Source organism: Diadema antillarum, unplaced genomic scaffold (genome assembly GCF_040938485.1).
Source record: "Diadema antillarum isolate AM-2024a unplaced genomic scaffold, OU_Dant_1.0 seq00000447_RagTag, whole genome shotgun sequence".
NCBI classification, from domain to species: Eukaryota; Metazoa; Echinodermata; class Echinoidea; order Diadematoida; family Diadematidae; genus Diadema; species Diadema antillarum.
Genome location: NW_027271421.1, coordinates 567,917 through 594,876, shown reverse-complemented (window position 1 = coordinate 594,876; position 26,960 = coordinate 567,917). Strand labels below are relative to the sequence as shown.

General features: G+C 37.2%; 1 protein-coding gene across 1 annotated transcript in view; it reads right to left on the bottom strand.

The window, feature by feature from the left end:
- Positions 1–26,960, bottom strand: part of LOC139732790 (aromatic-L-amino-acid decarboxylase-like) — a 43,914-nt gene that overhangs the window by 6,414 nt on the left and 10,540 nt on the right. The window contains exons 2-8 of the mRNA XM_071643634.1: positions 23,320–23,492; positions 19,495–19,608; positions 17,095–17,146; positions 6,270–6,340; positions 4,398–4,538; positions 3,255–3,398; positions 2,410–2,476 (exon numbers count right to left, since the gene is read on the bottom strand). Of these exons, the coding sequence (XP_071499735.1) occupies positions 2,410–2,476; positions 3,255–3,398; positions 4,398–4,538; positions 6,270–6,340; positions 17,095–17,146; positions 19,495–19,608; positions 23,320–23,492 (762 nt within the window). The remainder of the gene's footprint in view (positions 1–2,409; positions 2,477–3,254; positions 3,399–4,397; positions 4,539–6,269; positions 6,341–17,094; positions 17,147–19,494; positions 19,609–23,319; positions 23,493–26,960) is intronic.

The window sequence follows — 26,960 nt, the reverse complement described above, 5'->3', positions numbered from 1 at the left end:
ACTTTTTGCGAACTAAAAAGTACAATAAATAGGCAAATGCTCAAAAAAAGGTTTGCAAATGATTTGCAACTGGTCGGCAACTGGTTGGCGACTTAATGAAGACCAATGGAAATTGAAAGCCGATTGGTTGCTGATTTTCGTTTGCAGCGCGGCAACAGATACAGGATTACAAAATGTGTGCACGTGGATGCAGCCACTGTTATAGAAAAATGTTTTTAGAAGTGATTATCATACATGTAATCTGGTTGGCAAATACTTGGCAAATGGTCGGCGATTATTCTATTTGGACGGCAATTGGTCGGCAACTGGTTGCCGACCACAACTCTTCATGACAAGGGATAGAAATCACTGCAGACCAGTCGTTAAAGGGGAAACCCAATCCAAAGGCAGTATAAATTAGTCTGCTAAGAAAGAGTAAAATGTTACGAGTTCAACAGTATGAATTTGATCGAAACCGGATAAAAAATAAGGAAGTTATGACATTTTGAAGTTTCGCAATTTTGGAGGTAAACAGTTCTTGAACAGTCAATATGAATATGCAAATGGCAAAGTGAGTATGTCATTCCCTGACAACTTACCATATAGTTTGTACATAAGATTTTGACATTTTCAGTTTTTCATTCAAAAGCAATTATGCCCAAGGCTCAAGTCCTATTCAACCAGGAATAACGTCATGTTTCAGACTTTAATGACATTGAATTGTCGTCATTTTTTGTACAGGGTCAATGGAAAATTGTGAGGTTATGACATTGCTAGCTCACTCATTTGCATATTCATATCCATTGTACAAGAATTGTTTTGCAAAAATTAGCAAAACTTCAAAATGTCATAACTTCCTTATTTTCATCTGATTTCAGTCAAATTTTTACCGTTGAACTCGTAAAACTGTCTATTTTTTTTTATCAGACTAACTTATATTTGGACTGGATTTCTTCTTTAAGAGGTTGGCAACCGGGCAGCGACCGGTTGCCGACCCAATTGAACATAAAAACTTTTTGTCGACCAAAGGTTTTCGATGAAACCTATAGAAAACATCTAGCCGACCAAAACCGGTCGCCGACCGACCGCTGACAACCATTTGCCAATTAAAAAAAAAGATCAAAAAAAAAAAAAGATAAATTATACGACGCGCTACAGCCAACTCCCAACCAGTGATTTCAGAGGTCGGAGAATGGTCGGCGACAGGCATTCGTTTATGTGTGACTAGAACCTAATATTGACATTTTTATGAAATTGCCTGTACTGTTAGACGATCTAACCCTGACCGTTCGTACAGTACACACATGTTTTAAGCTCAGTTTTACAACTGCGCCCTATAGTTGTATTCATATAGGCCTATTACTATATCATTACATATTGATATATTCCTACTCCTAATATCGGAACACACGAAGGAACAATTTAGCAGCCAATGTTCTCTCTAATTGCCCAAAGTAATACGCAACATGAACATTACGAAAAGATAAATTGGAACATGGTTGCTTCTGTTCTGTTCAGTCAGTTCAATTCAGTTCAGTTCAGTCACGTCAGTTCAGTTCAGTTCAGTTCAGGTCAGTTCAGTTCAGTTCAGTTCAGTTCAGTTCAGTTCAGTTCAGTTCAGTTCAGTTCAGTCATTTGCTACTACTAAAGAGTTTGCCAAATCATCTGTACGGTGAAAACTTCACAAGTTCACAACCTTCCTCCGCGGGAAGCAAGCCAAGTTAAGGAAAGACGGTCAGTAAAGAACGTGCCAAGATATGGGGATGGGGTGGCGGCGGAGTATGAGCCACAGGCGTTGTAAGAGGCCGGGCCAGGGGGAAGTAGAAGGAGCACATACTGAATTTTTTTGGCACGTAAGTTTCCGTGTATATATATATATATATATATATATATATATATATGTGTACATATATATATATATATATATATATATATATATATAATATATATATATATATATATATATATATATATATATATGTAATATATATATATATATATATATATATATATATGTATTGCACGGTAAAATAACCAATTTCCAGTTTTTGCTACAAAAGCGTACATTATTACAACACCTCTATCAGTCGCACAAATCCTTCAAGCACAGTGCTGTAAAATATCTTCTGCGATATAGTGTACCTGATGCACTGTTTTTAAAGTAAATAATGTATACAGGTATCAGCAAGTGACGAAAATGCATCCAGTGAGGCGTGTTGAAAGTGGAAGGTAAAGAAAGATTGTTCAAGATCAATATCACGTATTTTATTCTCATGTAGGTATATATCATCAGGGTTATTTTGATATCATTTATTAGTCTGATGTAAAGCAACCGTATCAGCCTTTGAGCTGATGGATTGTTATTTCATATTTGCACAATAACAAGAAGAAACCATTTAACTGAATTGGACAAAACAGACGAATACTCACAGACTGCCCCAAGTTCTTCCAGGTTGTCGAATGCACACGCACCTGTTGTCCCCAGCGTGGCGCAGACCTACAGGGGAGAAAGAGTGCATCCAAAGTGGTATGGACATCGCCAATCAATGTACCCTACAAGCCTCTCATAACCTTCACTATGACCACCACACTAGAATGGGATACGAATAACGAAAAATGACACAGATGCGATTTCAGGCATCATCACAAACGTAGCACTTACAATCAATTTAGGCCAATCTATGTTACTTGTGTGAAGATCATCCTTGTCCGTTAGGTTAGGCTAAGGAGGGTGCCTCACCCACCCCAGATTCATGCTTATTAACCTAAACGACGTCTACTTTCAAATCAGGTGAAATGGGAGCACAGTTCTCTCTACAGGATTGTTGTCTCTGGCAATACGTGTAGGTATACAACATAATGTGACTGTACCCTGTCATTTTCACAGCTGAAAAGCAACAAATTTTCAGTAACGCTACATGAAAGGCGTAAAATTTGACCTTACGTGTCTGCCTCTGCTTTAATTAATGGAACTTATGGAAGAGCTAGAACTCTGATGGAAATTGTTCCTGCTTACCTTCAAGATTATCCATTCAGAAATCAGTTCTGATTGTTGTATGCACATAACCTCACGTAAGACTTGAATAGCATTAACCCCAAATACTACATTTAATTACATACAGAGAAATTTGTTGTTGTTGTCGGTGTTGTTTTCTGCCAAGATGACGTCAGAGGCCTTGGTATCTTGTCAATTGTAATTAAAGCTATGCTGGGCCTTGATGTTAAAATTAGAATGAGAAGGGGAAAAAAATTGTGACAAGGCCTTGTCGACTCACATAGAAGGGAATGAGTCCATGCTCTCGATCCTGTGAGATTGCAGCACGTAACGCTTCACCGCGCAGACTGAGTTTTTGGTCCGAGGGAACGTGGCGGAGTTTGACCATCGCCAATACTGCGTTCTTCTCTAGAGAGGAGTGAGCCTGCGGTAGTGGGAAGGACACACTTATTTAAGAAGTCATTGAATGCATCAAATAATTATGAAAAAAAGACTTTTAATTTCAAAAAGCATGCCATATTTACAATATCTCTAACATGTTGGCTCATTCCTATTCATTTAATTGATTATTTCTCTTACGAAGATACATCAGAATAACAAATACACTACAACATAGTATTATACTCTAACTTAGTACCAACGACAAATGACGGGGAATGTTGGGGCGCCGAAAAACAAAAAAGAAATATGAACAGGATTACAAAAAAAAAATGGAGCTTGTTTACCTGATGTTTTATGGAGACGGAGACCTCATAGACTGATAAAGAAGTACTTACTTTTTTTAACATTGTATAGCAAAACAAAAGCCCGAAAAAAACACACAAATCAAAACTCGTACATTTTAATGTACTCTCACATTCCATGGTATATGTCATGACGATTGATGTAACAGTTTAAAAAAGCTGCAATGATAAAGCTCGGTAACAAAAACTTAATTAGCTATGCAGGAAATTCAGGGTCAGGAATACTACTGAAGAAGATGAAGCTTGGAGGATAACGATATGCGATATTAGTTATCTCTGACAAACTTTGATAACCAGTCGATTGAAACTAAATGGTGGGAAGTTGAAATAGGTGCAATGTACCGATAACATCGTCTAACAATGATTACAAAAGGGACAAAAGTGATAAATGATAATTAAATTGACATGAACTACATCTTCTTTCTTTATATCTCTCTTCCCCTCACTTTAACTCGCTGTCTCCACACACGCACACACAAAATCACATATTATAGGCAAGTACATGGACGTAAACCCATTATCTATATGTAGGCCCTATTTATGTCGTATATACATGAAATATGTACATGATACATACAGTATAAATATTTATGAACATATTTCTCATTTCACTTCTGAGGGAGGCATAAGATAAAACTCGCAGGGACTACAAACGGAACAGGAAAAGTGTCGAATCCTACCTGATCGGTGCAGTAAGCAACTAGCTTGGAGCATATCACTGCCTCTTCCATGTCTTGGTATTCTTGGCGGGTTTGGAGCCGTGTAATCGCTTCTCGTCTGGCAGCAAACATGGACACAAGTGTTGCCTCGCTCATTGTGCCCTGGGAAAAATGCGCAAAACATCATTCATCGTCTTTCAATGATACAGTACATAAAGCAGTATATAATTAACAAATTGACAAGTTCCGATTCTGAGGCAATCAATCTTCTCTTTCCCCACCATTTATTCATAATAATGTTTCTACCATCACTATACATTTTCTAACTACCCGCTGAAAGGATTGTAATTTTCGACGCATGACTTTAATCAATTGACGCGGTGCCCTGTAAACATTCAGTGTGCATAAAGCAAAGAGATTTTTCTCCTCATATGGGCTCTTTGGTAAAAAGCAAGACATAAGTGGTACGCAACCTTGAACTATAACTTAAGCACTGATATTGCATGTATTACAGGTATTGTAAACCCTATAGATGGCACGGCACCTGCTCTCATGCAGTATCAAATCTTGGTGTTTTCCAATTGCTTAGTCTACGTTTGAATGATTTGGGTTCTGTGTGCAGAGGAAACGATCTAGATTGAAAATGTGCAAAAAGAAAAAAGAAATCAAGGGTTTCAATATTTTGAGAGCAGAGTGCTGTAGGTACAACAGCCACGAGAAGAATGTCCTTTTGAATTCTGTGTTGCTGTTACCTGACTCGTCTATTTAGTATAGCTTGAGAGATGACTGTAAAAAGTTATGGATGGGTTTATAGGTAGAGAGAAATACGGAGAAGATTTCAGCAAATCTATATAGCTCTGAATGTTCAGGTAAGAGGACCTCATTTTGAAATGAGAAGAGGAAACAACATCCCCACACAACGATGCCATGTATCTTGCGAGGATATTCGCTTATCATTCGGTCGGTCGGGGTATATGCATGTACAGTATATCCCATGGACACTTATGATAATGGGCTTTTCTGCGTGTTGCTTTTTCTGTGCATACATCGAAACATTTGTGATGTATTCATCATTTATTTCATCATAGAATTTTGACAAAATGAGATGAGACTATTGTTGAATTTATAGAAGGAGCGATTCCAGCGGAGCCGCACTAAACATATCGACCGTGCGCAGCCGCGTCATTCCCGTACGCCTGCGGGCAAGCCGCCCTTTCCATGTCCGGAGAATCAGCTGGTGGAATTACACAAGCGAATACCCTCGTAGAAACACCTTGCTACAGATTAACCCACTCTTTCTTATACTCCGCGGCTTTAACCGTTGCAATACACTTCTATCCTATTCCCACGGCTAAATGAACAAATCTCGCCAGCCAAGATATCAAGGTATTTATATACTGTTTCTTTCGGCAGTTAATTTCCGCTAGAGGATGGTTGTATGGGGTAAAAGGCTTTTTTTCTCTCTTGCCTCATCCTGTCGCATTGTCGTGCCTTGACTCAATTTATTGAATGGATACAAGTAAGAGCGGCAGCTGATTTGGGGAATGCGATAGCTGAGAGGGAACATCGTCATGTACTATGACGTCAGCGATGCGCACGCTAGAGTGACGAAAACTGACGTGTGCATGAGACTCTCTTACAAAAAGAATGCTTCAAACTAGAAAACATTACGTTTATTTCTAATAAATCGAAACATAACATTGACAATTGAGATATTTCGCAAACTTATTTCTTGGAGAATATTATGTTATCAATGTTGAGACTACATCCTGTTGAAGTCAAACAGCATAGCGTCCAGCCCTTCGCTAGTCTTTAAAATGATAGCATTTCCCTTCTTTTTTTCCCAGGTGGAAAACCAACAGCTTTGAAGACAAAATAATTAAATGTCTGTACCTGAATGACACCCCCTCCCGGTCCAGATGTATCACGATGTGTAAAGATGCTGGGCAATCCGATGAGGTCCGCTGCAGAGAGCAAACAAATTTGTGCTAATATTGCATCATACAAGGGTCTTTTGAATTTATTGCAACACTCAATACATTCACAGTGGTTCGCGATACCATAAACATGAATATATAGATGACAGAAACAACAAAGACTCTTTGACGATCAACTTACAATAAAACGTAGGCTCTGCAACATCACAAATTATAAGTAATCAAATTTCTCCGTAACGTGTCTCTTGGAAATGACCTGACTAATAAGAAAGCTTAAAATAAATGACTGGTAGAACAACACCTGATTAGAATTAGACATTTATGTAATGTGTCTGAAAACATGGTCATTACACTGATTACAGGTAGTTTTGAAGCGTGGTAGAATACTATTACATCAGACCCTTTGTTTTTGAAATCATGGATGACATTGAAAAGAAAGATTCGTTATAAACGAGTTTACATGCGTGTGCGCGTGTGCGCGTGTGCGCGTGTGTGCGTAAGTGTTTATGTGCGAGTGTTTGCCTGTGTTTGGCATCAACCATGCTTTTATTGCATGAGGTTAAAGCAGCATTAAAATTACATACAGTAGAAGTAAAAAAAAATGCTGCTATCAAAAGTAGAAAATTAGGATTTCATTCATTGAACTAAAAAGGTTTAGAATTTATTTCAGAGTGCATATCCTATTTCATTCAAGTCTAAAAGGGATGGTATAGTATTGCTTGAGGTGAGGATTAAGTTTTGAACTTTTTGCGAGATAATTAGAAACCACTTTATGAAATCCTAAAGAGCATACAATTCTAAGAGGAATTAAGAGTTTATCTGATGAAAATCGGTTTTGAAATGGCTGAAATATCCCAAAACAATGTAAAACAAGCAATCCTGATAAAAGGTGGGACTCACCTTTTATCTAGATCGCTTTGTTTTGGATATCTCGGCCATTTCATAACTAATCTTCATCAAATAAACTTTGAGTTCCTCTTAGAATGATATGCTCTTTCATGTTTCACAAGAGGTTTCTCATTATCTCAGCAAACTGTCATAAAAAAGTTGGAAACCAGAAGCCCTATCTCAACCGTAGCATCCCTTCATGAATGTGCATGTATGTGTACGTGAATGTGTAAGTAAAACAACTGGCAAAACTGATGTTTCATGCTTTTAAACTTGATACCAAAAAGTGATGAAAAGAAATATGTTACACGTTTAATGAGATTCACTAGGAATCAAAAAACTGCCAGGGAAGAGTAGAAAAGTCTTATAGCTTGGAGTTTTTGAATGCTTTTCTGAATTTCATATTTGCTGGTGTTGAAGTATGGGAAAGATTATTGTGCTATAGAGTACTTATAATTTATAAGGAACCTTTATTGCTTTGTGCTTAGGATTTTATGAGTGATAAATCTAATGAAATATTATTCAGGTCGTTGTGTGTGCCATGATGCTCCATTCTAGAATTGAAAGAAATACCTCCTGCATCATCATTTTGTTTCAAATGTGGATCAGATTGAAAATGTACAGGCCCCCTCAAAAAAAGATAACCAACAACAATTTATGTTGCACCACACCACACATTCATCGTTTTCTCATATTCAGCTGTAACAGGAATGCGTTATAACGCTAATTTACACTATAACTACATAAACATATACTCTTGTCAATTTTATCTTGAATCATGATTTACAGTTATATCACCCAACAAGTTCTTATTACCTTCTTTATCTTCTATAATCAAAATATTTGGGCATTACAAAATATGAAATTTCTTCGAAATCATTCTCAAATAATCGATATAGAATATTATAATTGCTATATCAGAAAAAAAAAGTGAAAATCAGAATATATATCTAATACATCTGGATGCCAACTGTGATTTCTGTGAAATGAGCTAAAATGATTATTCTGTTTGTTTTTCTCCGAATGACTGAGTGTAAAATGATCCCTGTCCTATCCCGTCGTATATGAAGTTAATTTATGACGTCACCTCGCTTTGCACTGAGCTTTGTAATCCTATTATGTTTGCTCTAAGCCAGCATGGAATAGCCACGATTGACTCCATGTTTGAAATAGGCAAAAACTGCCTGTAAACGGAGAGGAAATATGGGAAGCGTGAATCATGATTGACCGAAATTGCTGCCTCTATGTGATTAGGGGGTCGTTGAGTGCTCGTCTCCGTGTACGCATTAAGCGAATGACAATATTCGTCATGATATTGCAGGGATGAGGCGCTGACTCTGCCTGTGTCTCTTCTTCTCTCTCTCCCTCTTATCTGCTGTCCTTAGTCACTCCTGCAGACTCGGTCCAATCAAACTAAAGTTGATATTTACGTCATAGCAAAGGCTTCTCGGAAATACGCATGAAGGCAAGTTACAAACCTAGCGTTGAAATAAAATAACCAGCGGTAAAAAAAAAGGAAAAGTGATGGTGTACTGAAAAGATGTAATTTTGTTGAGCTCATTCAAACTACAATATGACAACAATGATAAAGATGAATTTTGGTATGTCTTGTAAATGATTAGTCATCGTACTTCAGAAACTGGTAAGACAGATTTATTTCATTCGCACAGGTGGCAGACTCTTCTCTATGTAGTGTAGTGCAGCGTTGAGTGGAGTTGGCGTTCTCGCATTAGGATTTTCTTTTCCTACGCAATACCTGGCTTCCATGACGGTCCGATATCAGCTGGTTTAGCGCACCGAACTAGCGTGATGTTATTCTTAATCTGGCACTATGCTCTGTCTTACAGACACACTGGAATGTAATACGCAGCAGGTCTTTCGTGTGATGTTACACATACACCTCTTGATTAGCAATGTCTCCTGCCCCACCGACGCCTCCCCCCCCCCTTTAACATGAACGCAATATTATACATGTATACCTTAACAATTAACCTTTATTTCTACATTTTACATAAAATGCAACACTTGTACGGCACATGTGATGGAAGTTTCAGCATAACAGGAAGTGAGTAACACATTGAATGCTGTTTCAAAGAAAATGGATAATTTGGAAAATTATACAGACAGTTACGGCACCGTATATCCCCCCCCCCCCAAAAAAAAAAAAAAAAAGCTTATAGGCCTATTGCTTAAAGTTTATAGCCATCAAGCGCGTGTCTTTTGTTTGTTTGGCTTCTTTTTTTTTTTTACCAAAGAGAACTTGTTCGGATTCTTTTTTTTTCAAAGACCCCAAAACCAGTCGAGCTCCTTAAGATTGCTATCGAGTTTCAAGCAAGCAAAACGTCGTTGTTATGATGACATTGATTCTGAAGGATTTTTTAAAAAATCTGTCCATTGTCTTACCACTCCTCTGTGTAGCATTTTTAATCTCTGATTTGAACAAAGTGATTATCTATGTGATTAATTGAGGATTGCAGAAATTGTTCCTATTCATAAAAAGGGGAGACACTCGTATTCCACCTAACTACAGGCATATTTCTATCTCATCTGCATTTTCTAAGCTATTTGAAAAGCTTCTTTACAAGCGGTTGATGTCATACTTATGTCTAAAATCTACATTGTATTAAAAGAAATGGATTTCGACCAGTGTATTCTACCTATATGGCATCATTTGACAAAATTGCAAATGTACATGAAAGAAGAAAAAACTATTTGGTACCAACGTGTCGCTACTTTGAAATTAATTAAAGCATAGAATAAATCAATGGTCAGTGTTCACGCACGCAAGGATAATAACTTCAATTCAATTCAGTTCAATAGTTTATTTCCATCAAAGAAAACAAAAACATTATTCAAAGCGGTACAAGTTGTCAATTGACTTTCATTCATTTGATAAAGAAAGTTCATCAAACGCAATTAAAAGTATATGATATTATAATAAAAACCAAAAGAAACAATGCACATTTTGTCATGGTAACAAAAAAAGTAATTATTATAAAGACCGAAAAGAGAAGATAAATTCTGCTTAAATTGTTTTCAAACAAACGGGGAGTGTCCTTGTGCTACCGCCATAGATTTGATAGTTTTTACACATACTATGTGCTATGACTCAGACCCATTTTTGTTTGAAAATGCGGGTGATATATTGGTTATTCGGAAGGTTTGTTATTCCAAAACACATAAATTCCTAATCTAGATGTTAGTTAAGCCAAAAATGAAAAATGATTCGTTAATCAGAACATTATATGGCGGTATTCCGAAGGTTCGTTAATCCGAAAATGGAAAGAAGATGCGTTTTAATACACCTTCAATTCAATTCAATTCAATTCAATTCAATTCAATTCATTTATTTTCATACTTCTCATTTATGAACTTTGCAACAGAAATAATAATACAAGTTCTTTTACCTGGTAAACAATGTGCAGAAAACAAACAATATACATGGTAATAACACAGTAATTGTAATGATAACTGGTCAAAATCGAAATGGGGTTGAACAAAGAGAAGTATGACGGGACCTACATGAAAGCTAGCTTGTTTGGCTGTAAGCCCCGAGTAATCAGTGTTTGTGAAAAAGAAACGGAGAACGGATAGAAGATAATGGTACCAAATAAGAAAAGCGGGGTATGCCTATGTGATAAAAAAAGAAGGGAAAAACAACTATACTAAAATGTGAACCATTAATGTGACAGAGATATCATTGGTTTCCGGAGTAGAACATGATTTGTATATAAAGCCTACTTTGGTATTTACACTATAAACTGTTGTTGCATTAAAACTATCACAAGAATATGATCAGTAAGACACAAAAAGTAACATGTATAGCCATTAATTCATTTGGTGCCTGCCGTCAAGCTCAGGGTAGAAAGTGAGAGAGAGGTAGAGGGAAGGAGGAAGAGAGGGAAACGAGGGAACCCTCGGAATAACGAACCTTCGGAATGACAAACCTTGTTTTATTTTTGGGTTAACGAAAGACCGGAATATGAACCTTATTACATTTTCGGATTAATGAGTCTTCGGAACTACGAATCTTCGGGATAACGAACCATATGTCGTTTTCGGATTAACTAGCATTCGGAATAACGAACCATATCCGAAAATACTTACAGGCTGGAATATCGATGGACTCTTCTACAGAACTCTGATCTTTCACAAACTCAGTTATGCGGATAGTATCCGCTTTATTTGGTCGTGAAATCGGGGTGGGATCAGAGTAAAACCCACACAACTTCGACGCTGCAATCGATCCGCATAATTGCGGACCTGGAATATGTGGATGCAAATAATGCGGATTATTTCCAATGCGCAGTCAAAAGGTCACCTTTTCATGCACGCCATGCAGTAAAAATGACGATTATCGGCGTCTTTTCACGGGCCCTTGTGAAAAAAAAAAATAAAAGTGCGCATTTTTGGTGTTTTTTTTTTCAGGGTTTGTGAACTCAATTTTTAGTAGCGTGTCCACTCATGCATGATGTTAAGATACATTTGGGAAAGGGGTATCAATGGAGGACCATTGCATCAGTTTATATTGAACTATAGTTTGTCCCTCTTAACATCTTCAAGACTTTAATGATGATAAATCCTTAAAATCTTTGAAATGCATCTGACTCGTCTCACAGAGCTAGCAATGCCGGCAGTCGGGAAGATTAGTACTGAACATTCTTTTAACGACGGGTTTAGTCGTGCGTTGCCTTGTTAACGTTTCTAAAAGTAATGGGGCATTTTGCCCTCATGTCGACTTTATATTGGAAGAGGATTCTTTGACAGGAAAAGATCCCCTGACTGTAAATGACGCAAGAAGGATGCAAAGGGCTGCAAAGAGCTGAACTGATATGGGTTAAGAGACAAACCTCTGCCTTAGCCATCGGTGACATCCCTTAACCCGCTGTGATTTCATGTCCATAGGTTTGTGTGTAAAACTTGTGCATATGTTGACTCATAGGCACAGGAAGGGAAAGGCAAGATATTTGCCATCAAAGTGGACCGGTAGGACTCGGAAAGCTTTTCTTTTTCTGTCTCTCCCTTCCTTCTTCTTCCCCTTTTCCTTCTTTTCCTTTCCTTTCCCTATTTATTGACTTTATTGACTTTTGCGACTAAAGTTAGTCTCAAAAGTGACAAAGATAATTAGCCCAGTCAAATTTTCCCAGAACAAATAGAGGCGCTGAGCAAGGAGCAGTCCTAATTCTCAATGCCGGTTTTAATTTCTCTTCTTCTGCAAGAAATATAACCCGTCTGTATACAGTCAAAGATTATTCGATTACTGGGTCCCACAACTCTACTCCTTTCAGAATAGCATCGTGGTCATGTTTGAACACGCTCATTATGAATGCGGCGCTGAGAGACCATTTGAGCTCACCGTCCCGTCGATGGAGGGGAAATCATTTTCAACTCTTGCAGCCAAACTATTGTATTATGATGCAAGAGAAGATCTGGACCACAGGGAAAGGTTTTATTTCATCATCTTATCTTCCCTAATTTGATATCGACTTATGGACGAGGAAACAATTTCCGTCTATAAATACCAAGCGCTCGTTGTTTTTGTTTCGGTAGGCATGCAGGTGATTGAGGACAGGATAGTGGTCGAGTTCAATTGAACACGAGAGCGCACTAAACTCAGTGCCGCTTTTGGCCTTAGATATAACTCCATACAACAGACGGGGTACGCGGTGGCCTGTCGTAACCTTGTTAAGTCGCAGAGCTGGAAAATGACATGGCGTCTTCTCGCCATGTTTCACTACAAAACTGCATCAACTTCGCTTCACTATCTGAATTATCCCGCACAGAGCTGAGGCACTTTAGATTTGAGTTACACGTAAATGAGCGTGTTGTCTAAAAGAGTCGGGAGGAAATTTGATACAACCAATCGCAAGATATTTTTTGCATCTCAAAGCAGTATTGAAATGACTGTAGGTAAATTTCCCTAAACGCAGCATTTCTCCTGTAATGATGATACTGGAGACCAAAACTACAGTTCTGTGCATCTATTGATTGGGATTTATTTTTCAAAAAGAGAATGATTCAACATACCAACATGATTTTATGTGTTTTGTCTTCTACACTGTAAAAACATCGGTGTTAGATTTAACACCACGGGTGTTAAATCTAACACCGATCAAACTTCAATAAAGGACCACACCCACAGGTGTTAAAAATGCACTGTGATGGTGTTGAAAAGTGTTCACCTGACACTTCATGGTGTTAATTTGACATTGTACCTGGTGTTATTTTGACACTGTACTGGTGTTAATTCAAAAATGACACCACATGGTGTTGATTTGATATTTGTTGGTGTTAATATCAATGGTTTAACACCCGTCCAGCTTCAATAAGAGACCACACCAGCTGGTGTTACTTTGGTGTAAATTCATTTTCACATTTTTTCAAAAATCTAGTATTTTAATGTAAAATTCTTGATCGTCTTGTTTAAATTAAAAATCCACAAGAAGTGCAGTTACTAAGAAACTCTTCAAAAAACAGTTTAAAATTTGGAAATGACACCCGGGGGTGTTAATTTAACACCATAAATGAGCACCGAAAATTTAACACCAGCTCGGTGTTCACTATTTAACACCGGACTTTTTGCAGTGTACAACGATTTTAGAAGTCAGTTGTAGAAAACGGACGCGCATGAATTACTTATCTAAAAAATATATTTGAATTTATCAGTATTTAACAACGGTCTCAAATAAGAAAACATAAGGCGTAAAAGATCAGAGAAGTATTTGACAATAGTTGCTTAAGAGCAACTATTCATTCATCCAATTCTCCATATTCTATGTTCTATTAGACGAAAGATAATTCCACTCAAGAAACATACCCTAATGGCTTTCAGTGACTCTTTAATCATTTGCTTTTCAGAATTTCTTGTTTTAGTTCTTTGTCTCTATAGGTGCCCAGCTAATTCTTTACTGTGTGAAATTTTATGGTTACCATGGTTACTGCATGATCACTCAACACCTGTTACCTGCACAATGATTAAAGATATATATATATATATATATATATATATATATATATATATATATCTATATATATATATATATTCATTTATTTATATATATATCAAAGACTATACACACAGTGATATGGGGAGACTCTCTAATGTTACTTTACTAGCTTTGATATGTCGTATATTGTTTATTGCAAACGTTGCTGTTTTTATACTGTACATAATTTCGGTTTTTATGTCACTATTTTTGACAGGACTGATACGCGTTAAATGGTATGGCATCTCGATTAATGTTCATACGTTATACATTTAAAGTGGAAATAAAAGTTTAAAAATGAAATGAAGAGCATTAAATTTGATACACTAACAGATTGGTACTCCCTTTATGCAAGGTGTCAAGTGCCAAATATCATGAAAGTCAAGCACATTCGATTAGAATGAAATCCATTTTATATAGTTTATACAGACGTTTGCCGATAAGGTGGGAAATGTATACCCACCTACAGATGTAAATTAAATGAAGTTGACCGTTCAATTTCTATGTGGGAGAACATTTATGTGAGTAAACAGCGATGTCTCCGTGATGTTTGAAATTCTGTCAATACTCGTCTGCGTCGTGGGATTCATTAACGGACAAATAATCAATTTTCACCGCTGCGTAAACATTTTACTTGTGCGGTTGTTTTATTTCCACGAAAAGCCTTTGCTGACAAATTGTGAAGTGTAAGGAACATTATTTTGCAGATGTAATACATATATTCAATAGAACCTGGTTTTTTTTTGTCAGCTCGACTCATCAAATCTTTTTTTTTAAAGGTTCGTTGATCCCCAAAAAACCTTTGCTGACAAATTGTGAAGTGTAAGGAACATTATTTTGCAGATGTAATACATAATATATTCAAATAGAACCTGGTTTTTTCAGCTCGACTTATCAAATCTTTCTTTTTTTTTAAGGTTCGTTGATCCCAAAAAACGAAATCAAGTTAGATTTTGAACCTCAGGAATAACGAACCTTACTTCATTTTCGGATTAATTCATCTTAAGAAAAACGAACTTTCGGAATTACGCCATATATTTTGGCGTAATTACCCATCTAAACACCTGGGTCGAAAGACGTCGGGAGTAAAAACGTCTTGTCCAAGGATATAAGCACTGGGAAGGAATCGAACTTGGGTCCTCCGATTGGCCAGGGAGTCAGGACCTTATCCACTATTCCACAGCATCCTCAATCACATATGTAAAATTGTTGTGCGCTCTGCATGTCCCATTCCTCTCTCGTTCTCCTCTCACACAGATGCAGACGCGCACCCCCCCCCCACACACACACACCACACACACCACACTTACAGACAAACAAACACACAAACACGTACATACACATACACACACAATCACGAAAATAATCGTAAGAAATTAATACAGGTTTCGTAAGTTTAAAAGGGTTTCTAAACCTGAAGTGAAAAGGACGAAACCTCGGGGCTATACGTCATGTGCTAGTGACAAGTAAATTGCTGTTAATGCAGTCTATGGAGACCACGGAGAGGACAAACCGAGGTAAATTGATTGCAAACAGTCCCTGTATAGACAATGAATGATGCAGCGCGATACACTGATTTCCAGAAATGAGAGCCTTCCATCATGTAGCCTACTCTAATTTTGTATTGTGACTGTCTTCTATATCAGACCAATGAGAAATTGAAACGTTTTCGAATTCCTCTGGGTGAACTCGTTAACCTTGTTTAACAAGAAAGAAAAAATGCTACGGTGAGATGATGAAATGTTAATGTGGAGCCACGTTTTTGAACGTTAAACTTTTCAAAGGATCTCGGGCCAAATTAGTTTGCTTGAGTTGCCTGCATGATCCCACGATTTGCTAGCAGCTGGTCGCGTCTTGTTTTGTACCTTGATTCGAACAAATTATGCCTTGCAATTAAGGGCATCTTACACATCCACCTCAGAAATATTGCATGATTTCTGGTGAAACTGACCAATAATGTCCACTCGTTGTAATTGCATAATGCATAATTACGCTGCTTTGCTTTTGTCCGAATTACCCAAAGGCGCTGAGTGGACATGTTGCGTATCTTTTTTTTTCCATCACAACTTGGTATATAGCAAGCATTCCTTAGCCAAGAAGTTCTCGTCAGTCTTAGATAGCATATAAGGTTTTATCTTCATGAAAATTTTCATTTTTAAACTTAATATCATTGTTCAAAGAGGTTAAACATAACACGCCTTGTTCCCGTAAGCAAGTTGTTAACGTTGAGGCGGGGGGGGGGGGGGGGGGGGTAATGTCGCGGGCGATCGGGAAACGTGCTATAATGTATACGTTTTAATGAAATGATTGTTTTGCATTGCTCTCTGTCCACCTGTCCTTTATTCTTTAATTAGCTAAGAAGTGACAAAACACACCTGTGTAAAAAATTTAACATCTTTCATCAATGTTCACGATTAAGCATAGAATACTGTATACTATAAAACTGTGCATGCGTGTAAAGCATTCGGTTAAAGCCCCCTCGAACATTCGAAATTGTCATGGCAATAACCATTAAAGACATATTATGTGAATTATGCAGAGAACGTAAGGAGACGATTATCGTTCTCTCTGCTGCTTTAGTGAGAAATAACGCACAATCGATTAAAAACCAACATTTGGCGAAACACAAGTATCACATGACATCAATGTATTCATGTAACAGTAACTGAGATAAAAGCGTGAGGGTAGGGTTTTCACGAATAACTGCAACTATGCCGCCACCAAACGGAACATTTAACGTCTTAACAATGCAAAGTAACATCCGAAATATTATCATGAAGAAATGAGGAACTGCTAGAGATACTGTCTGTTTTGCTGCATGTATATGATACAGATAACCAAGGAAAAGTAAAGATGAAGTGGAGAAAACCACTGATATGTTGATGAATTTGTCTGTCCTGTACTTACCCAGCCAGTCCATGACCACCTTCTCCAGCTCCGTGCAGGCCGGACTCGATGCCTGTAATAAACCGCATTTTTCTATGTCAACCTTTTCTCGACGATACGTTTATGTAACTGGAGATGTTAATGATTGACCATGCACTTATTTTACATGGACATTCAGTTAATTAATTAATGCACCTGTTTCTGTCAAAAGAGTCACTATATAATTTTAAGCATGCTTTCCTGCTTTGATCTCATCATTACCGCCGACAGAATGCCTGGATAGAAACAAGACGGCATGTAGTTCTGAAACTACATGCGCAGAAGATGATAACTTTCTTAAATCACAAATAGTCATGGGCAGTTGAAGTATAAATTTGGAAATCATTGCTCAACCAATCTCATTTGCGACATACACGTACTTTACAAGACAAAGCAAATATTTTGGCTGGTTGATTGTAATTTGCGATCTAATTTTGACATTTTTCGCACATTGTTTCAGAGCAAACGTAGACATGTATGTCTTAACATTAAGCAACATTACATGTGTGTCGACAAGTGTACATTTTAGTAACTTCCAATTTCGTAACACAAAATTTGTAATGTTTTGAGGTTTGGTATTTATTCGAAAGCATTTGATCTTGAAAAGGCACCTCAGCCAAATAATCAATGATGGAAATGAGGGAAATTGTTCTTTTGTCAGTGACGATGCACGATTGACAATCGTCATTGTCCACACATTTGAATATACTCATTAAGATGCATATTGATCAGGTAGTGATGGTGATGATGGGACTAAAGAAAGACATTCGTTAACAGTCCATATGTGTATCAACTCCATGGATTGATTAACGATAACAAACAAAGGTACTGGCAGTTTTAGCCATGTCTTTAGACATTTAGGCAATATGTTTCCTTGTTACCGTCCACCATTATGACTAACGTGTTTAGTGTTTTCTTGCACAAATTCTGTATTGGAATGGCAATATAACTCCAAAGAAAACACAAACGAGCAAGGATTTACCATGAATTTCAACAGTTTCAAAAGACATTGGTTGAAAGGGGGATGGGGCAAGGCCGGAGCAAAAGTTATGTCACCGAATGATATAAAGTATCATAAAATATGAGATGAGAACAGTTGGAAAGACGTGAGCTGTTATTGATGCCGCTGGAGCTCACAAGAGGCAAGATTTCTCTACGATTCATTAGTTATTCATCAGGTTTATTCTTTCCATAACCCTCAGCCATCCATCTCCACGTCACACGGGCACGTCCGTCGTTAATTATCTTGGAACAGGGTTTGAGATATACTTTTCTGTGTCAGCATTAGTCACTTGGCGGGATAACTGACCTTTTTACCAAATAACACCTGTCAGGGAGGGTAAAAACCTTGGAGCCATAAGAATTTGACATGCTCTTTGAGAGAACAGTTTCCTTTCGCTATTTTCCGGGGTACCGTGAGAAGTTCTTCCCAGAATAATGATGTGTGTAATGATATACGCAGCAAAATCTATATTAGCTTTCCTTTAGGTAAAAAAAATGAGTTGAAACAAACGCTTCTACGGAATTCGTTAAGGACTTTTAATAACAAGTGTAACGCGTGCGGATTCTGGCAAAGGATTTCCTGCTTGTGATATTTGTATTTGAAGCTCAGCACAGAAAAATAATAATGATAACAAAGAAACGCGCCTGGTTGTCGTTTCTTTGTTATTATTATTATTTTTCTGTGCTGAGCTTCAAATACAAATATCACTGTTACCCTGAGGAAGACCCGTGCAAGGGTCGAAAATTTGGTTTACAAATAAATGAAGTTGGAATCTAATGCATTATGTCAACTTGTTTGTCTTCATCGTCTTTATATGTATGTATATATATATATATATATATATATATATGCATATATATATGAGTACACAATGGTTGACTGTATAATGCAAATTTGACTTAATTAACAAATTTAAAGCATCTTTACGTAGTTTCAAATCAAACTTGTTACAGTATCCATTTTCTGAGGAAAAAAATGAGGGTCCACTAAAGCAGTGCTTGTATACTGTGGACATCTCATGCAATCAACGTGAAAACGGTGAAACGACTTTTATGGAAAAGAAAATATGGGTAATTCAAAACAATAAAGACCCTGTAGAACAAACAGGGCAGAAAAAAAACCCCATAAAGACATAGACATAAACACAAAAACACGGCAACACGGCATGATTGTGAAAAGGAAGGCCAGCAGATGCTTTATACTTTACACCGGCAAGATGTGGTAACAACAAAGTGTTGTACATTGTCGTGTAATTTTCAGTGATCTGTTGGCCTTCCGCGAATTTCATCCACTTGCTTCTCTGCTTATTTCTTCTTGATGTTTTTAATTCAAAGGTGTAATTAAATCATCAACCAAAAAAAAAAATGTTGAATACGTACCCAGGTAAAGCCCAAGTTGCCAATCGCGTCAGCCAACATATCTCCAAGCATGGACGGATATGACGTCAGAGCAGGGAAGTAAGCGTGCATGTGAGGACTCTGCCAATGAGTAATCTGGATGGGCGTGGACAGCAAGCAAACACGGAAGGTGATGACTCTGTAGGCTGGCTTACACACAGATAAATACTCGTAGATAAACAAGTAAATGAATGTATCATATATGTATGTTAATATATATACATGTATATATGTGTGATAAAAGTGTGATAAAAACCTAAAATGGCATTTAAAGTTTTTATCACATTTTTATCACACATATATATATGAATGTATATACATATATATATATATATTATATACATATATATATATATATATACATATAATTCTATTTATTTCAACACGGCCACTCAAATCCGGCAGAGGCTGTTCTTCATTGACTTAAAGATTTTAGTGAAGTTAAAACTGTACAGTATATAGTGCATACAAGCTTGATAATGCAGTTGCGGAAAAGAAGAAACCAAAAGTGTGCACACACATCAAAAGATTAATTATTGAAAGAAAAATTGGCACGAAATTGGAAGGATTAAAAAAAAATCCTTCAACGACGTGACCTAGATGATACGTCCAAAATTACCAAATAAGAACAGTGCTATGCAGATCTGTTTAAGCACATAAAATGCTCTTGTAAATTTCTTTTAAGTATACTGTATGACTTTCATAGCTATTTGCAGTAATTGAAAAAGTCTCGTCTAATATGTATGTATGATTATATATTCATCTTATCGCCTTTCACCGCAAAGAAGCTTTAACTCTACTGCGCCGATGAGTTAAATGTGCACAACACGTGCACACACAAACCTATGACCCGGAAGTAAACGTTTCACACAGAGGGTTAAGCATTATATTGTAACATGTCAGACATAATAAACATGTTATTTCCAAATAAAGTCAATGATGAACTGATGAAATGAACCTCCTGTGTGTAGTCATGATTCTATCAATGCTTTTAACATTGTTCACGTCATCATCAAAAATTGAGTTTCTTGGTGTGTTTTTTTTTTTAACTGAGGTTGCAAAAACTAACGAGCTTTGTACATGTTTGTCACAAACTTATCAAGAAAGTAGCTAATGTACTTAATTTGTCCCATGAATAATGCCAGAATAACGGCACGTCTCCCGGGTGGGTGGTGAACGGATTTCTGGTCTGTCGTACTGGCCACCATGAGGCCAAAATGAACACGATTAGCCACTGTAAGGTGTGAGTTAGAAGCTCAGTGTCGCCAGGACAGTGTACTGCTCCTGCAAAGAGATGGCTCACATTTTGGAGTTAGCATTCCTATCATGGTCTTCATTTCGATGCCTGGGCTGCTACACCTCTTGGCGTCATGTCTGCTATAGGCAGCCAAAGTAATTGTAGCACCTCTTATGGGATTCAGAGCCCCGATACCACAGGAAATTAGCTCGGTAATGTGCTGGAACGCCCGGCAGTACTTAAAGCTAAAGAAAGAAGGAAAGGTGACTCGTAGGCTGATAGTGATTGGGGTCAATTACCATTTTGTCTCTCAGAATACACCGTCGAAAATCTCGTCCAAAATAGTAACAGGGTCCCATAAATGGAAACCCGTGGCGATCACTAGGCTGACAAAGCAAGAACAGGGTTCACTTCTTAGAGGACCTCCTGTCTATATGTCTATCATTCTCCTAAGTTTTTCTTACATCTTCCGCTTTGTTTACATTCGTAAACTTGCATTCATCTCTCCTCTCTCTCTATGTTTATCTTCCATTTCTCAGATTAGCCAGTTTTTCCGCTTCTCTTTCTATATATCTTTTCTTCTATTTGTTTCCTCCTAAAGTTTTCCCATCCTTTTCTTTATTATTATATACTCTTCTTCTGCAGACTGGTGATTCCTAGATATATGAAGAATAAGATTTCAAAAATTCAAAATAAAAATTCAGAATAAGATTCAAAATTTATTGGAAAATTCAAATAAACGTATACATGTTTTGATTATTGGTTAACATATGCATGAATAAATGCTAGACTTAATGATAAAAGGGATTTTTTCTACTAGCACTTTTTGCATGTCAGTGGACTTTAAAACCATCGCACATCCGTTCGTTGTCTGCAAATATTTCGTATTTTATGTTTATATCTTCTAGTGGAATACTTACAAACCAATCTTCCAGATTACCTAAAGAATAGGACAGTGGGCACATGCCATTGGCGACGATACAACCTTAATCTTAGTGATACTCCCGCATATCCTCTACTTATCCGCAGGACATCATTTAGAATAAAAAGTACGAAGAGGAACGAATTCTTTTTAGAAATTTGTTGGGTAAACTGCAGTTGGTTATGTGACAGATTATCAAAGTTTTCTTCTGTTCTCTCGGGACCAATCTGCCGAATGATGCTGTGTTTGAAGCAATCTTGGCTTCAATAATCGTTAGCAGAGTGAGATTGAATCAATTTGAATGACGTCATGGAGACTGATATAATGATTTTTTTGTCTGCACTTTTTTCTTTACTGCCTTTCAGACTTTCGACTTCTAAATTGAAAGCGAATGACATAAATGAAGTGATATCGTTGAAATTGGTATAGATTTCTGAATTGTCTGATGTCAGGCGCGCACTGTGATATACGTATTATTGTGCGCAAGAATATGACAAGTCTGTTATGTGTGTCTGCAACCAGCGCGGAAACCCATTCCCTCCAATAGAGTAGAAAGGAAAGGGTAAAGGTAACTTTCCATCATCTAGAAAAATGGCATCAAGAATTTTCCAAAAATAACAAATACTAGATTAAATTCTGTCGTCACTTTTAAGAGGAAAACAGGCTTTAAATGCTACCACAAGTTTTAGCATTATTCGTTTGCATTGACATCCTTCTCTTCCAGCCATGCTATGTTGAAGTGATGAAAATGATGCGACATGAGATGCTACTCAACCTTTAGGCAGGGACCACAAGGTAGGGTAAATGTTAAATTGCCTCTTCCCCTATTCATGTTATGTGACGATGTTGTAAGGCCGTTTTACTTTGCTCGTTTTGAGGCATGACGTCATTGTTTCATATTTTCAATCTAACCTCCATCGCCGATATCACGCCCCTAATCCGTGCTGTAGATGCATTTCCTCCGGTAGGGATAGATGACTTGGATACCATACCGATCCTCGTCTTCTCAATTTGACGTCAATTTATCGCGGAAGCACTCTGCACAACGACCACGATTCATCGACGATTTGATCGTCCAAGAATGACGAAGGCTTCTGCAGTGAGTTCAGACTGATCCAAACTTCTTCCCAAAAGGGGGATTTATGATAAGGCTGGTGGGTAAATTCCACTTGCATGATGCCAACAGCCGGGTTATTGCCAGATAAGAAGAAACATCTTTCGTTAAATTATGTATGGAAGGGAAATAATGCCACCTGGCATAAAGGAAAAGCCGCGGCGGGTGGGCATGGTAATGGGATGACACGAAATGATTCTCCTGGCAAACGTTTAAGGAAGTCAAAGAAAATACTCCCATGGGTACATGTCAAGGTAATACTACAGTAGTCCTTAAGATTGTAGAACGATGCCAAGAGAAATTAGAGTGAGAGGTGTAAGAGTAATGTCATCGTAATGTGTATATGAATGCATATTTATGATACCGTCCCAGATTTTAAAAATTCTAATCATCCGCTCAATATATCTATTTGTGTATGTGGGAATATATGTGTACCTATTACATATATATTTTATGTGATGACATAATATGTACTTGCACAACATGCAGTCATCCACATTAAAAACATATCACATCCCTTAGTTGGAGACTTACCCCAGGCATGATCACCCGCTCGATGTCTGACATGATGTCACTCCATCTGTCGCCTTCAATGGGAGCGTTTTCTGGAATGAGGTTTCTCAAGTAACCTGGCTGTACGTCAGGTAAAGTACGTCTTGATCGAATCGTCGTGAGGTAGTCAGCGATGTAATCAACCATCTCCTTACCTGAAAAACAAAAACATGCGAAGAATCAGTTCCAACATTCCGTCGTTCTCTATTCCAACCACACACAAATTGTGAACATTTTCGTCAAAGTAATGTTCATAGCATTACCCTCACTTCCCACTTTACACGAAGAAACTAATTAAATAATGAAGAAGATTATTTGAAAATATAAGTAAATTATTGTTACCCATGAAAGTTTCATTCAGTAAATCATTTTTACATACAGCTCTTTTTCATACTTTCTCACATTTACATCCTTGCATACTAATAACATGGCATAGCATAACATAGCATAACATAACATAATATAACATAACATAACATAACATAACATAACATAACATAACATAACATAACATAACATATCATAACATAACTCTCAGTGGGTTGTACTGAGCCGTTTTCATGGATATGGAGATGAGACCATGCATGGGTCTTAAATCGTGGGGTCTCTGGTTCGCGTCCTCCATCATGACAGCGGCTGTGACCTAGTCAAGGCACTCACTCTATTCTCGCTGCCTTCGACAGTCCTTCAGACTAAATATAAGTCGTCAGTATCGTGACAGCTTGCTCATAAGCACCTTTAGCGTTTCCTTTCATAGTCATGTAAAATTCGTGAAAACACAAACATAACTTTTTTTTCCGAGTAATTGCAGCAACAACAACTACAAAATAAAATGACACACACACACAATAAGGGAGATCTTAGCAAAACCTTTCAGAAATTATGGAAAATTTAGTTTTGATTAATCCATGTATTACGAGCCTTACTTTTTAGTGGACCGCTCTTTTTCCATACCTACTTCTTTGTTATCCTTCAAAGCATGCACAGGTGTTATTGGTTATTATACTTATATCATATCATATTACAAGTATATATACTTTGCGATTCACATTGCGTTTAGTCGGGGCCTAAGGGCATAATATAGGGTGTTTGGTTCAAATTCTTCCAAAAGCACCAAAATTGACCCACAGGTCATTTATGTCATACTTTTTCGATTTTTAATGGGCGCCTAAACTGGCGCTTCCAGGGGCGGCCATATTGGTTAAATCCAATATGGCCCCCCAGAGGGTGCCCTTCTTAGCGACCACCAAAAATTGAAATAGTGCTGTCTGGGCTACATGTCTGTCAAATTTGGTGCTTTTGGAAGAATTTGAAGCGAAAAGTCCCTTGCACCCTCAACTTCTTTCTTCTTTGATTGTAAGTAATCAAACAATGTGATCATTTTGCGCATGGTTGATATTATAGTATATTTTGTTTCACTCTTTGTTGGATGGAAAATAAAAACTGAATTGAATTGAATTGAATTGAACATTATAATTACGTGAAAACAGAAGTCTTAGCTATGTTACCTGATAATACGCACACTATACATTATTGTATAATATAGATTGTATAATATTTTGTATAATATTTCTACCCTACTACCCTTCCAATCCTCTATCGTTTCATTCATCCATCCATTCATCCATCCATTATTTCCATTAACCCCATAAAAGAACTAGTCAGTAAAAAAAAAGAAAACAAATACAGATTTTAAACCACCATTCAGCTTGTAGAAATCTGTGCTAAGAGGGTTACAGCTTTCCTACCTCATAACCCCTCTATTCAAATCACTCGATTAGATATCTGTTACATAACGGTCTCTTGACTAAGATGTCAAAAATGCATTTAAGAAGATTACAAAGCTTACAAAGTTGGGCAATTTATATAATGTATGACAGTATGAGCTACTCGATCAACATCATCGTAATTATCTAGCATCATTACTTTGATATATTCATTGCATTGGCTTCCAGGGAAAGAAAGGATTGACGATAAGGTTCGCCTAAACGCCTTCCATATATCAAAGCTGCAAAAGCAATAGAAGTTGTAAAATTTGCTTTAAAAATGTGATGTAGTTATATTACATCACATTATTCATTGTCGTCCTTTTGCTAAATGATGATGGCGATGATATAAATAACAAAAAGGACAGTAATGATTCTTATAATGATAATAACATTATCATTGTCAGATAGTGGGAATCTATTCAGATTTCTTTTCGCAATTGAACGGCATACGAGATTGATCATGATTATTAGGAGTCAGGGGCGGATCCAGGAATTCCGTAAAAGGGGGGCGCCTTTACAAAATTAAAGGGGACGCACGACTCCCCCCCCCCCATTTTTTCTTTTTATTTCTTTTGTTTTAACAAAAAATAAAAGGGGAATTGACTTAAATTCCCAGCAAATATCTAATATAATTCAATTTTCACTTGAACTATTTCTTTTGTTTCTGTCTCATAGAATTCTCGTTTTTACGTGAGGCAGTGTTTTAATGTTTTCTTCAAGTCTTATGACTGTATTCAATCGAGATATCCAGTCTGCTGATTCCTTTTTGTGTAAAATGTTAATTTCCCCATCCAAATCGTATCAACGAAAGCGTAGCTGTGGTCGTATCTTCATGCGATAAGAACGACTCGATAAATCCAACAATAATAGTATGGCGTAATGAAATATTGCTAGCATTTTGCCTATCATCCTTTCACTATTTTTTTTTTTGGGGGGGGGGGGAGGGAGTCAACATACACCATTAGTCTTCTTCGCCATGGCATTTGAAGACGATCGTTATTTAAAAGAAGCTGAAGCAGCCAATAAAATATACATTTTATCAAATAAATTAGAATTGAAATCAAATAAGTAAAGTGAAATTCAAATCAAATGAAGTTTCACAAGATTAACGGGTTTATTGATTCAATCGAGTGGAATTGTCACCGCTTAAAAATTTGGTTTCCTGAAGTACAGACATGAATTTAGTTATTACAACGGAAAATGTAGATGCCTGAGATTTATGTTTCTAATTTGGCTGAGTACGCTACTCTCTCCCTCCCTCCCCCCCCCCCCCCACCCCCCTCTCTGTCGGCAGGCAAATTAACAATTTGTGGCTATTTCAAAAACGTGCTTTTGAAAATTAATGGCGTAATAAATGGCTCTGTAATCTCTAAATGTCCAATTGCAATCTTTGTCGCTGGAAATGTGCATTCGAGCTAATTATAGAAACAGCGCCATTTTCTCTCAATTACCTCTTATCTGTTTTCGTAATTAATCTGACATCTGACAAACTCATACTCTTGCCTAATTAATCCGTGAAACACAACACCGCAATGGATTGAATGGGTTCCCACTCTCTGGAAAGGATTTGATGGATGAGAGAAAAATAATGGAACTGGCTACATGCCGTAAAGGTACCAGCAGGTTAAGCATGAAAGTAGGAGGGAGGATACTGTGGGTAGGATGATATACAATTATTTGTATGATCTGCTCTGCTAAAAATTGCAACGTGGATGTAGCATAAAATTATAGAAAGCAAGGATTTGATGTGCCAAATGAAACTGGATATCAATAACAGAAACAAGGCTAAAATATCAATTCCATGGATGGGATCCTGCAGTCATTTAGGAAGGTTCGTTTCAGTTTGGTTAGAGT